Consider the following 14,161-nt stretch of genomic DNA (forward strand, 5'->3'; position numbering starts at 1 on the left):
TAAACACCAGTCAAGTTTTTTACTCAATGCATGTGCATCTTGAAAGAATAAACCTGCTTTTCACTCAGACCATTGAAGTAATGCAATAAAGGGTTTTATTGGAAACATCTTTAAACTGAAAATGTCATAAAAACCCAAGTGTAACATAATTTAGATTAAGTTTGTACAATGCTGGTTTTCACAAAGCCATATATTCAGATATTCTTTTGTGTTCGACCAATATGGGTTTTTAAGTGGCAGATGCCAATACCAATATCTAGAGAGCAAGGTGGCCAATATGTAAAATAGGGGTTGCACAACTACTGATTTATAATAGTCGACTATCAAGCCCATTAGTCGAGTCAAATTTGACTAGTCGTGATGTCCATCCACCCCTAAACCTTGACACGCATCTGCTTTATCAGAAATGTTCTAAACATTTTCAATGTAGATACACAGAGGATGTGTAAGATTCTAGTTGATGCGTTGCATTGTTGAGCAGAGTGACACTGTAAACAAGCGCCAGCTCTTTTGTGACAGTATAAATCTTTTAATGTGAGTCTTGACAAAACATGCAGCTGATATTTGAGCCACTGTGCCTTTTCAGTGAAGAGCCACCGGGCTTCACACCTGCTGTATTTCCTACAGACACATTGTATAGATTATGTTGTGAGCGACTACAGTAGTTGACGTTTGGTGTAGACTACATTAGCTGTAGCTGACAAGTCGACTAGCCTATGCAACCCCTAAGGTGAAATTTAATTTAATATTTAATGATAACAGGTTGTACAATACATTGCTGAAATAAAAAGAAAACACAAATTCACAGAAAATGTGCATCTATTCACAAGTCTGTTTGTAATCTTAAAATGGCAAAATATTAGCTGATAAATTGGTCTTTCAGTCATACTTGTTATGTCGTCTGTATGTATTTAATATATGTTTATGCAAATATCCCTTTGCGTTAACACTGAGATGGTTCATAAAATAATTTACCATTCATTAAAGGAATAGTTCACCCAAAAAGTTGATAATCATTTACTCACCCTCAGGCCATCCAAGTTGGCTTTCTTCATCAAACTTCTTCGAGTTTCTTTCTTCATCAAAACTTAATTTAAGATTTTTAGGATTTCATTTCAGGCCTTCTCCTTTAAAAAATTTAAGTGAATGTACTCCATGTTGTGATGGCAAATTTAGGGTGCATCAAAATTATCCACACGACTCTTAATCAATAAATAAATTTCTTCTGAACCCAAATTATTTATTATTTTTAGAAGCAAAACAATACTTGTACTTTTTAATTACAAATGTTTGCTTCTGTACATCTCTGTGACACGCACTCATGAGAGGAATAATGTAAACTCGTTGGTAAGGTCACACGTCACGTGGAGGCATGAAGCGAACATTTGTAGTTAAAAAGTATATAAGTATTGTTTTGTTTCTAAAAAATAATCAATTGTTTGGGTTCAGAAGAACTTTATTTATCGACTGGAGTACATTCACTTGCATTGTTTAAAGAAGGCCTGAAATTAAATCCTAAAAGTCTTAAATTCCGTTTTGATGAAGAAAGTATCTCAGATACATCTTGGATGGCCTGAGAGTGAGTAAATTAACAGCAAATGTACATTTTTGGGTGAACTATTCCTTTAAGTATCACCAAAGTGAGAGGCTTTAGAAAGTGTTTGTGGTTTTGCTTTCTATTTTTTTCTCTCAGCTAACAAGGTGAATTTGATGTTTTCTGGGTCTTTTGTATTTAAAACTGATACAATGTGCCCTTCCTTGGAAAATCGTCAGTTTAACAGTTACATTTCTGCATGCAGTCTTAACAGCATTTGCTGATGTAACACTTGCTAAACTACTGACACCGAGGGTGTATGTGGAGGAAAAGAGAAGTCAGATACCCAAGAACTATGTGAATATACTGGCTTTGGTTTTAAAGCTACCTAAGCACAACTGATGCAATTTATTATGCTCTTGAGAAACAGTGGTAATCTGGGTCTAAGTGGCTGAGTAGGCACACAACTTGGGTAGACAAAATCCAAATTAAGTGACTTATTTTCATTCATAATATTCTAAAATGCAATAATAATAAAATAACACCCTTAAAAAATACTGGACAAAGTATTATAAAATGGCAGAACAAGTGGCAACATTTTGTGACCAGAGAAGTGCAGTTATATTTTCCAGCCACTGGAGGGCAGGATTATCATTTGAGATGAGTGATGGGGCCAAACATGGGTCAAAGGTTATGAGGCTAAGTATGTAATGTTGGAGAATTTTGGTCAAATTTAGGACTAAGACCAATCTAGAGTCTGATAGATTTCTACTTCTTACATACAATAAAAAGTATGAAGTCTTTAATATTTAAAAAGAGTAATAAATACAACAAAGTTTAAGGTCAGATTTATGTACAAATGTTTTTCTGGACTATTTTCAATATGATCTATCGATTTATCTGTCCATCAATCTATAAAAAAATATTGTCAGTTTCCAACAAGTATACGGTATAGACTGTCTAAAATGATCACTTCATTCTTAAATTAGGGAGCACTTTTATTATCACGCTTCAGAAACATGTGAATTGTATGATCATTACACATTATTCACAATAATGTGGGGCCTTTCATCTATTGGCTGGGTTTACAAAGAGACCAACAATGATTGTCAATTCATTTCCTCGTCTGCCTCCCAGTAGCATTGCTGACCTTTCACTTTCTGACATCAGCAGTTGTATTTGTGCATGTGTTTAGGGTCCCATGTGTCTGTTTATAAAGAACTACACTGAAAGGCCTTTGTAGCTTTACACTAAACACCTCGGACCCTCAAGAGCTTTCTACAAAGTTAAAAATACAAACTCTACCATTACTAAAGCAACTAAAAGGCTTTGTTTCAGTGAGAATAATGGCATGCAACGGCAACAACTAGTAGAAACAAGCGCAACAAAACTGAGCCTATATTGACCTTTTATTCGAAAACATTTTACAGAGAATATCTTAAACCAGTTATATGGACTTATTAATGTGTCTGATATTCTGTTTGTCTAATCATCTAGCACAAAGCACCTCTTGTTTATTGCTAATGGATGTCTGCCACTGTTACGGGTCATGATTAATTGATCCATTTTACTCAGAACACATTTGAATCTCAAAATGCTACAAAAGCAGAAATTTGCGGGTAAATCTGTAATTCCCATTGTATACCTTTCTTTTAAAGAATTCAACCAATAAAACAAGATTCAAAGACGACACACACCATAGGCATACTTGTTAGCAACCACTTAGTGCGTGGAACTAAAGGTATGTACTCTGGTGGCAAAACATGAATTAGCTGCTTTTACATCATAGGATGTGACATATTCCAAGTGGCTTCATTTGACAGGCAAGCTGTTGGTGAAACATTCAAGAATAATTGTTGCCTTTCTTTGAAATGAATCTATCCTTCTGACAGGAGAGGGAGATGGAGGTTGGTGCTTCAGCAGGGATTGTGAGTTGACTTTTAGCTAAGGATATCTAATACGATAAGTCTAAAAAAAATTGCATTTTACAAAATACTCAATAGGAATACAAAATGTTCTTTGTTATTCCGGAAAACAAACTTCAATCACTATTTTGACTCAGCCTCAGTCTTTGATGTCTCAGTTTCCTAAACAGAGAAAAAGCACAAAAGAGGAAGAAAGAAAGAAAATGACTGCTTAATTATACAGATATTTTTATGCAGTTTTTCTAAACCGATATTGTTAAGGCAGACAGGCAGAACAAAAGCCACACAGTACAAGGAAATCAACAAACATACCGTATGATGACCACAACTTACCTCAAATTGCAAATCAAGATCAGTTATTAAGTGTTATGTTCATTCATATTTAGGTTTATATGTCAAATAAAATAGATGATCACAAATTCAAACAACATTTGGTGACATTAATGGCGTAGAATCAACACACTTCAGATTAAAAATCTCTCCAAATATGTGATCCAAAATATCAATGTCCTATGCATTGTGCTTTCTGGTAACTTTGGGCTTCCAATTCGTCACAAGGTAATTCATTCTGCTATTTTAAAGTCGTTTGTATAGTCGCATTTATAAAACACACATATGGTCAGATAAATCTACAGCAGAGAACACACAAACATACACTGCACTCTTCAAACTATCGTACCCTTTACTCTAACAGTCTCACTCTGCCCTCGGATGGACAGGAAGGAGGGGGCGGAACTTCTCCATGATGATACACTGACAGATGATCGTGAGACGCAGATCTATGTGTGTGTGTGTGTGTGTGTGTTTGAGAGTGAGATGGTTCATGCACATGCAGGTGTTGAAAAATCATAGAGAGGGATATAGGACAAGGTAATTAGATATTTGTTACTACAAAATAATTCATGTTGCCACAGAATTTTGAATAGCAAAAATTACAATTTTCCTTTTATTTAAGTAGAAAGAGACAACAGGTGAGTAGAAAAAAGACAGATAATATAATTAAGATTTACTTGAACATTTTTGATAGGTATAAATTATTGATTAAATCAAAGGTTGCAAAAGAACTGCAATTGAGGTAAGACGCAGTGTAACAACATGACGTAACATGCAGGTTTAGTTCATTGGACAAATAAACTAATTTAATTTACAAGTAAATGTATATTATAACCAGTGCTGGATATAATTTGATTATAAATTAATAAATGAATTACGGTAATCTAATTAATTTGACTACAAGTGGTGTAACACATTACATTTTTAATTCTTGTAATCAGATTACAGTTAATGACTTTTTAGAACATTACTTGGGTTAACCGTTTCTAAAATAAAATTATGAATGTATAAAATATTTAAAACATTAATTATGTATATATGTATGTCTGTTGGGGTTTCAGTACCAGCTCAAGGGCAATGTGAACAAGTCACTGGGAGAAAAGTGAAATGCTGAGTGTATGACTTGCATATACAGTGCCTTGCAAAAGTATTCGGCCCCCTTGAACTTTGACCTTTTGCCACATTTCAGGATTCAAACATAAAGATATAAAACTGTAATTTTTTGTGAAGAATCAACAAGTGGGACACAATCATGAAGTGGAACGAAAATTGGGCGTGCAAAATTATTCAGCCCCTTTACTTTCAGTGCAGCAAACTATCTCCAGAAGTTCAGTGAGGATCTCTGAATGATCCAATGTTGACCTAAATGACTAATGATGATAAATAGAATACACCTGTGTGTAATCAAGTCTCCGTATAAATGCACCTGCTCTGTGATAGTCTCAGATGTCCATTTAAAGCACAGAGAGCATCATGAAGAACAAGGAACACACCAGACAGGTCCGAGATACTGTTGTGGAGAAGTTTAAAGCCAGATTTGGATACAGAAAGATTCCCCAAGCTTTAAACATCCCAAGGAGCACTGTGCAAGCGATAATATTGAAATGGAAGGAGTATCAGGCCACTGCAAATCTACCAAGACCCGGCCGTCCCTCTAAACTTTCAGCTCATACAAGGAGAAGACTGATCAGAGATGCAGCCAAGAGGCCCATGATCACTCTGGATGAACTGCAGAGATCTACAGCTGAGGTGGGAGACTCTGTCCATAGGACAACAATCAGTCGTATACTGCACAAATCTGGCCTTTATGGAAGAGTGGCAAGAAGAAAGCCATTTCTTAAAGATATCCATAAAAAGTGTCGTTTAAAGTTTGCCACAAGCCACCTGGGAGACACACCAAACATGTGGAAGAAGGTGCTCTGGTCAGATGAAACCAAAATCGAACTTTTTGGCAACAATGCAAAACGTTATGTTTGGCGTAAAAGCAACACAGCTCATCACCCTGAACACACCATCCCCACTGTCAAACATGGTGGTGGCAGCATCATGGTTTGGGCCTGCTTTTCTTCAGCAGGGACAGGGAAGATGGTTAAAATTGATGTGAAGATGGATGGAGCCAAATACAGGACCATTCTGGAAGAAAACCTGATGGAGTCTGCAAAAGACCTGAGACTGGGACGGAGATTTGTCTTCCAACAAGACAATGATCCAAAACATAAAGCAAAATCTACAATGGAATGGTTCACAAATAAACATATCCAGGTGTTAGAATGGCCAAGTCAAAGTCCAGACCTGAATCCAATCGAGAATCTGTGGAAAGAACTGAAAACTGCTGTTCACAAATGCTCTCCATCCAACCTCACTGAGCTCGAGCTGTTTTGCAAGGAGGAATGGGCAAAAATTTCAGTCTCTCGATGTGCAAAACTGATAGAGACATACCCCAAGCGACTTACAGCTGTAATCGCAGCAAAAGGAGGCGCTACAAAGTATTAACTTAAGGTGGCTGAATAATTTTGCACGCCCAATTTTTTTGTTTTTTATTTGTTAAAAAAGTTTGAAATATCCAATAAATTTCGTTCCACTTCATGATTGTGTCCCACTTGTTGTTGATTCTTCACAAAAAATTACAGTTTTATATCTTTATGTTTGAAGCCTGAAATGTGGCAAAAGGTTGAAAAGTTCAAGGGGGCCGAATACTTTCACAAGGCACTGAACTAATTAACAAAGATGAAATAAAGATATTGGAATTTATTGAGCAGAATTGTTTTAAAAAGTAACTTAAAAGCAATTAGTAGTCTGATTACTTTTTTATGAAGTCAGTAATCGGATTACAATTTAAGTGAAATAATAAGTCATTTGTATTGGATTACTTTTTGAATAACTTAACACTGATTATAACATATTTTTATAACAATAATTCACCCAAGAAATCAAACCTGCTTTTGTGACTCTTAGCCCATCAGTACTTTCTATGAACACCACAAATTCCCTCCCAGTCATTTCAGAGCCTAGTAGAAAACACTTTACCACAACATGACTGTAACTTGGTCATTATTTCCCACCTCACATCTCTGCTCTTTTTTAAATGCAACAAATAGTCTATGAAAAATGTTTTACGGTCATGAAGTAATCTCTGAGCATTTTTGGAGGTATGAGCTTTGTTTAGCTGCTTGATATGACATATTGAATGGTCAATGGTGAGCAAATGGTAGACATAATACTGTATGAACTATTGAGATCATGCCTCAAGCTCTGTACACACATGCAACGACTTCCAGTGACAAAGAGACATTCATTTTCAATGAGTGCTGGCGACTTTCATTGACAGCGACCCTCTAGCGACTAGATGTGGGCGTGTGAGGAGTGACTATCAAGAGCGACAACCAATAGGAGTGAAGAGGTGTCACTGGAGCTCACGTCCCAGTCTCCACTGAGATAATGGACTTAAGTGCAGTCAAGACAGAGAAGTTTGTGTGAGCAATTTCATTGTTTGATTAGTCTGTAACCAAATACATGGATATAACACAAAAAAGATGAGCGGAAAAGAAACTGTCGGCAGTCTGGGAGAGTTTAATTTGTACATTGATAGAATGTTCATCCGTTATTCATGATATGATGCATTGAGCACTGCTGCTGTTCAATTTAAAATACTCTACCCTGTAGAATGTGCATTTTTAGGAACAAGAAAATGGACTCTTTGTCAAATTACAATATTTTACATCAATCGGATTTAGAAAATATATGGCCAGACGTGTAGTCCACCAACAACGTTAGTTCTTGGTTGACAGTAGGAAAACCCACTAGCGCCTTCAAAGTACAGAGACTAGCATCAACAGGCGATAAAGTTGGTGCATGTGTGCACAGGTCATTATGAGTGCCCTAAAAAAATCCAAAAAGTTGTTAATGACTTTGACCCATGAATTAGCCATTTTACTACTCATCCCTAGAAAGACAATCGTCTCAAAAGGCCAAACATTCATGTTCTTTACATCTCTGAAAATGCAACAGAGCTGCATTAGCAGCGTAACAGGATTACCCCACCTCGTCTGGCTTGGTCTCTCCATTTGCAGTGGGCGCAGACTCTTTCTCCACTTTCTTTCCTTTGGCTCCGCCCTTATTCTCCTTTACTGCTTTGTCATTGGATGGCTTCTGTGCAGAAAACACAAATGGGATCACCTGGGTTAAAACCTGTTGAATAATTCTGTACTGAACCAATTTGCTCCAACACACATTGGCCAGCACCAGTTCTCTAAACTGCTACTGCAAAAAAGTTAATACTACATACAAATGCCACCAACTGTACAATATACGTTCACATTTGCAGGACTCACCCCCACAATACAAAGCACATGCAAAAACATGTTTAAAATGTTCTCTATGGTTGATGTCAAACAGAATGGGGTAGAACATGTGCATGACAGAGCTGTTACCTTGGCAGCTGGCTTTTTGGCTTTTGGTTCAGGTTTAGGAGCTGGTTTCTGAACATTGAAAGAAAACAAAATGACGAAAGAAGTTACAAATAGTGTGAGGCTCTCAAAATAGTCATGCAAAGGACAAAAATTTTAAACTGCATGGTGCACAGCCAGAAAGCCTAGGACGTAAAGCCTAGATATAGTATGGATTGATCTTCCCTTTCATTAATCTGGCAGAACTTTGACATTTTCAAAAGGATAGAATATAACAATAAAGAAGAGAAAAGTTCTTGTAACAACAATTATTGCTTCAAAACTAATAAGAATGTATGAGCACACAGAAGTGGACAATATCAACTAAATTTAAAACCTAACACATCCCAACTGTATCATACCTACCTAGAGGGCATCTGATAGCAATACATTGGCCATGTTTATGACAAACAAGTTCTTAAAACTGGTTTCCTCCCCTACAAAACAACTCCAGGTAATATGAAAGTAAAGAAAATATGCCGCTGGCTAAAACAAAACAGAAACATGTAAACGACACCTCCCCATATATAAAGAGAGCAAAGAGTCACTTACTGAGGAAAGACGCTCTGACCTCCGAGTGGGCTACCAGAGAGAAAAAAGTTAATAAAGTTTCTAAACCACTGATTTAAAATGCAATTACATTCAATGTTAGTGTGATTTACACTATGGTTACACTACTGTATTAGCAAATTTTATTGCTTTCTAAATAAGTATAAAGTTTATTGTTGTCCAAGTTAATTATTAACATCATAAAATAAATGTATTCAACAGTTCAACAGTTTTATTTTTCCTATTTTCGCAAATAGAATAAGGAAAATGATATAGTGTTAATAGTAGTTTACCTCCTGCTTTGTAACTTTAGTGGTGCTTTTAGCTTCAGCTCCCTCAGGTGACTGTATAGACACAACAAACATTTGAAATATTGTACATATGAACATTTATTTTACACAAATAATTTGAATGTTTAAATGTATATTTGACTGGTAAAGATTGAAAAATCAAAGCCTAAACTGTGACTGACAAAAATCAGATGCTATGCAATTTTATTTTATATCCATCTATCTGAGAATGACAAAAAGATTATGGCATATTATGAAGTGAATACACAACATTCATTATATTTAAAACTTCCTCTTCATAATCAAAGATTGGGGGGGCATACCCAATTTGGAATGCCCAATTCCCAATGCACTCTAGGTCCTCGTGGTGGCGTAGTGACTCGCCTCAAACCAGGTGACAGAGGATGAATCTCAGTTGCCTCCGCATCTGAGACCATCAATCCACGCATACCATGTATCACCACGGAGACATAGCACGTGTGGAGGCTTCACATTATAGAACATTATAGCGACCACGAGGAGGTTACCACATGTGACTCTACCCACCCTAACAACCGGGCCAATTGGTTGCATAGGAAGCCTGACTGGAGTCGGTCAGCATGCCCTGGATTCGAACTTGCGACTCCAGGTGTGGTAGTCAGCATATTTACTTGCTGAGCTACCCAGGCCCCTGATACACTGCTTTCTTTGACCACTTGAGAATGTCACATAGGCCTATGGTGTTTATATTTATTAATGTAATTAAAAATGTTTGCCATGAATTTGATCATATGGGGGCACATATTCACATGCAAAATAAGAAGGAACATTTAAACTCTTAAATTTATTTTTAGAGTCAAGTTTCAGGCTCATAACTCAAATATCTATGTTCCTTGAACATATTTATCTAAACAATCTAAAGAATTAAGAGTTATTAACTCAAACAATTGAGTACAGAATTTAGGCTATTGGGAAAAAATCATCAAAAATCACAAAAACACATTTTATTTTGTTTCCTTGGTCATTGGGAATATATGGGGGCATATAAAAAGTTGTAATTAAGAATTCAAAGAGGTTTTAGCTCTTTTGTAGTATTATGTTGTTTTGTTGCAAATAGTTGCTTCATGTGATGACACCATTAGGGTAATCGGTGTCACCTTTGGTCAAGTTGACCATTGTTAACTCTATTTTAGTTCACATTGTGCGTGTGCAACTGAAGTACAGGTATATTTGCATTATTGTGGATAATTAATTTTATTTAATGATTGACCTAAATAGGTTATAGTCTTCTTTAGCTGAGCTGTTTTATTGTATGATCTAAATCTGAATCAATTCAACTAAAATTATTAAACAGAAATAACAATATTTGAGTAGCAAATCTGAGTTAAGTCTACTTGCATCTAGTTACTTTACTTTACATAGTTAAGTTCATTCTATATAAACACCAAGTTAAGTGAACTTAATTACACAAGTTTTGGGGATGAACGAGTTTACTCAATCAATGGAGTGAAGTCAACTTATTAAGGTTTTCAGTGTATATCTGTAGTAGATTTCATAATCAATACATGTATGTATTATATGTGTGAATTATAAAAGATTAAACGTTTTTTCATTAATCATTTGAATAATTAGTATTACTTATTATAATCATAATCACAATAATTCATAATTTAACCTTACAGTAGGGCTGGGTAAAAAATATTGATTCTTAAAATCACAAGACATGTTTTATTATTTTTTATTTTTTTACTTTTACTTTAAAGTTTACTCCCATTTTGGTTGTGTTGATTACTAAGCTATATCTGTAAAATAAATAACAATTGAACTGCACAGAAGGGATCCTGTTGTTCATTTGGAAATTTGTCATTTTCATACCAAGATAGAAAGGTCCCTGTATACTTTACAGCATTAGTTGAGAGAATGTATTTAATACGCAGGCAAAAAGGACATTAAATTACAACTACATGAAACACAATCGAATCAAATCGTATCGAAATTGGGAAATCTGTACCGATTGCCATCCCTACATTACAGTAAATAAAGCGACACTCCCCCTAGACCAGACATGGGCAACATACGGCCCGCGGGTCAGATCAGGCCCTCCACATGGTTTTATGTGGCCCGCGGCTCATTTATCGTAAAAGCCTTTTTATTTTTCATTGTATATTTCAGTTAATTTGCATTGGGACCTAACGCGTCTCCACAAGCGGTTAACATGCTCAGGGTTGCCAGATAAGAGACGCAACACCCCCAGTTTGAGATTTATACAACACTAAATTGGAAATATTCTGCCAAATGTTATACTTATTTTGTGCAATCTGGCAACCATGCACGCGAATGCGCTTTCGTCTCGCTTTTACCTTTGAACAAACTTAGCGATCTGTAGTGCAATATTCTGCTCAAGGAAAAGTGTCATACGGCTACTCTGTATCCTTTCTTGAGGCTGCTTGTGATGTTTGGTGCTTACCTTCTCAGTGATTAAATTAAATTTAAAAGTAGATCTCGGCATCATTGAAATGCGAGCAAAAGCAAGACAGAGTCGAATATGTATATGTATTTTTTATTTGTGCAATTTAGAAATCTTGAAGTCCCTTCGCACCTGTAAATGAATCCAAATCTTGCAGTAATCATTTATCATAGTCATGCAGCCGGTGTTATTCAGTTGTGTGCTGAAAGTCAAACCATCAAGGAGATCCGCATCATGACCCTTTTAGCATGTAAACTGGTAATGTTTTAGAAAAAAATAAGTAAACTCCCCTGCTTTGCCCAAACATTAAAAGTTCTTTTTTTTTTTTTTTTATCAAAACAGACCCCTGATGTAGAGATTGTTAAATTTAATAATTAACAGGGAAGTAGAGATTGTAAAGCTCAGCCTTTATTTAGATTTGTAATGCCTGATAGAAAAGTATCTAACTTTGTAGAGCAATACAATGATTTAGGCAATTGCAGAATAGTCCAAGATACACTTCAGAAAATTGAGTACACAACTATTTCTGGGCTTAAAAGTTACAAAAACCAAAATCAATGCAGAACATTGTATCTCAAAAAGGAATACAATGTGTGTGCCCCCCCCCCATGCACTACTTAATGTCCGATGTGGCCCCTTTACCAAAATAGTTGCCCACCCCTGCCCTAGAGAAACAAAGGCTTCAGTGCATCTGGTTGAGAGAATAATTTGCATGTTTTGGTTACAACAATTTAAAAAGTTTAGACGCCCAGTTTAGTTGAAGCCACCCTATCGATTCTGAATTATGTGACTCGTTAGATATATATAGCATAATTTAACCAATTAAAATTGTTAAAAAAAAATTTTTATCGTGTAACCATAATTCTTTCCATAAAGTTGTGAGTTTCAGAAGTCTTTTTCTTCTCGTCGCAATTCCTCTGCGCGAGACAGACAGACAAACCGGTCTGCAGCTCTGCAATGGGGGTGGAGGTAGGAAGAGCCTGTCGGTTTAAACATGGCTATACAAAAATAATGGGGACCTCTATCGATCGACAAAAGAGAGAGGAAAGACGAACATCTGAAAATGGACGTCACAGAGAATCAGGCGCATTTATGAGAAGAGCTCCCGGTTTTTATTCTAACAGAGGGCGGCTGAAGCATCACCGCACACTGACATTCAGCACAAGTGCGCACGAAGGGACGACGAAAAAGACATCGGGTCATTAAACCGCCAACGATCATGGTGGAAGTCTGTAAGTGTGACGGTGATAAAATGGAAAGATGATCGAAGCGAAGCCTTGTGCAGCAATACATAATCCCAACGGCGGATTAAGGGCAGGACGCAGCGCGCATATGACGGTTTAGAAATGTAACTACTCGACGCTGCATACAGTACCCATCATTGAAACGCGAGCTGCTATCTCTTAAAAATGATGGAAAATCCAAAAATAGATGAGAATAATAACGTGTAAACTATCTTACCTTCCTCTTGGGCATTTTTTCAAGTTTCCTTTCGTTTGTGTTTGTTAAATTAGAAAGGCAGATATAGACCTGGAAGGTGTGAGAGTTTAACTACCACAGAATACAGAATCAATATGTAAGACACATCTGGTAATAACATGTTAATAGTATGCAGACCTCAGACTCTACCCTCGTATCTGACCATTGGTCAATTCGCAGCACATGCATCTATCATTCCGCTTGTGATTGGTTTGCAGACCCAAGATGTTAATATAACGCGCTCACACATTGGTTCGAATTTTAGAACGCTCTTCACCACCCCACCCTCATTGGTTACGCGCTTTCTGTATGCAAATGAGATCGCTGTGTATTGGACGGGTTTAAAGAGGAACTGACAACGACAAACCAATCCAGGCTGGACACCACACGCTCAGCTATATGGGAAACGTATGCTTAGCACTACCATTTTGGCTTCAAAGAAAAAAGAGAAATTCAGTTTTATGCTCGAAAAGTGAAATGTTACACTCTTTTGCAAAATAAGTAAATAAGTGAATAAATAAAGTAGTAATCCTGTAACATAGTCAACACAACTACATTTGTGTGTTTAGCAAATAACATACCCTAAATATTTAGCTATTAAGCTACCCTTTTTACACAATGAACTACTCGTTCCACTTAATATAACATTTACAGCAGAATCACTCCTGTTAATTAAGCATTAATTCATTAAGGGAATAAATGATGCTTAGAAAATGTGAAACAGTAATATTAGATCCTGGAGTGGCATTAAGATAAACCTTAAAAATATTCATGTGTAACAGTCATGTGGTTTTAAGGCAAAATGCATAGAACCATTCAGACTCAAGTTCACAATAGGGTCCCTCCACAATGACCTCACAATGGCCACATCTCTGCAACAACCTATGTAGCCTATGACATTCTACCGTAACTTCACAATGACTAACATTCTACCATGCTTTACAACACACTTGTATCTCTGGAAACTTGTTGCCACTCAAGAGCAGACAATCGGAGATTTCCTGTTAATGAGAGAGTGTTTATGCAACCTGTGTTGGTTTCTGAACCAAATGCAACTATGGATCTGATATTGGAGATTGTTCCACATTCAATGTCAAAAAAAGATGAACACATGGCCTTGCATATTCCAGTGCTTATGATGTTTCTGACATTATATCACA

The 14,161-nt window shown here is 36.4% G+C and overlaps 1 protein-coding gene across 1 annotated transcript; it reads right to left on the minus strand.

Annotated features, from left to right (window-relative positions):
• Positions 1-2,472: 2,472 nt before the first annotated feature.
• Positions 2,473-13,139, minus strand: LOC127628375 (high mobility group nucleosome-binding domain-containing protein 3-like). Its single transcript, XM_052105086.1, has 6 exons — positions 12,984-13,139; positions 9,080-9,130; positions 8,790-8,819; positions 8,223-8,270; positions 7,834-7,941; positions 2,473-3,621 (listed from the first exon to the last, which is right to left on the minus strand). The coding sequence occupies exons 1-6, from the start codon at positions 12,996-12,998 to the stop codon at positions 3,583-3,585; spliced, it is 291 nt and encodes a 96-aa protein (XP_051961046.1). The 5' UTR covers positions 12,999-13,139; the 3' UTR covers positions 2,473-3,582.
• Positions 13,140-14,161: the final 1,022 nt, after the last annotated feature.

The sequence above is a fragment of the Xyrauchen texanus genome, chromosome 35 (genome assembly GCF_025860055.1).
Source record: "Xyrauchen texanus isolate HMW12.3.18 chromosome 35, RBS_HiC_50CHRs, whole genome shotgun sequence".
NCBI classification, from domain to species: Eukaryota; Metazoa; Chordata; class Actinopteri; order Cypriniformes; family Catostomidae; genus Xyrauchen; species Xyrauchen texanus.

Excerpts from the sequence above, each read along its gene's own strand:
- LOC127628375 (XM_052105086.1), bottom strand. Across the intron at positions 8,271-8,789 it reads GGTCAGAGCGTCTTTCCTCA|AAACCAGCTCCTAAACCTGA; the intron begins GTAAGTGACTCT and ends TTCAATGTTCAG. Across the intron at positions 7,942-8,222 it reads CCAAAAAGCCAGCTGCCAAG|AAGCCATCCAATGACAAAGC; the intron begins GTAACAGCTCTG and ends TTTTCTGCACAG.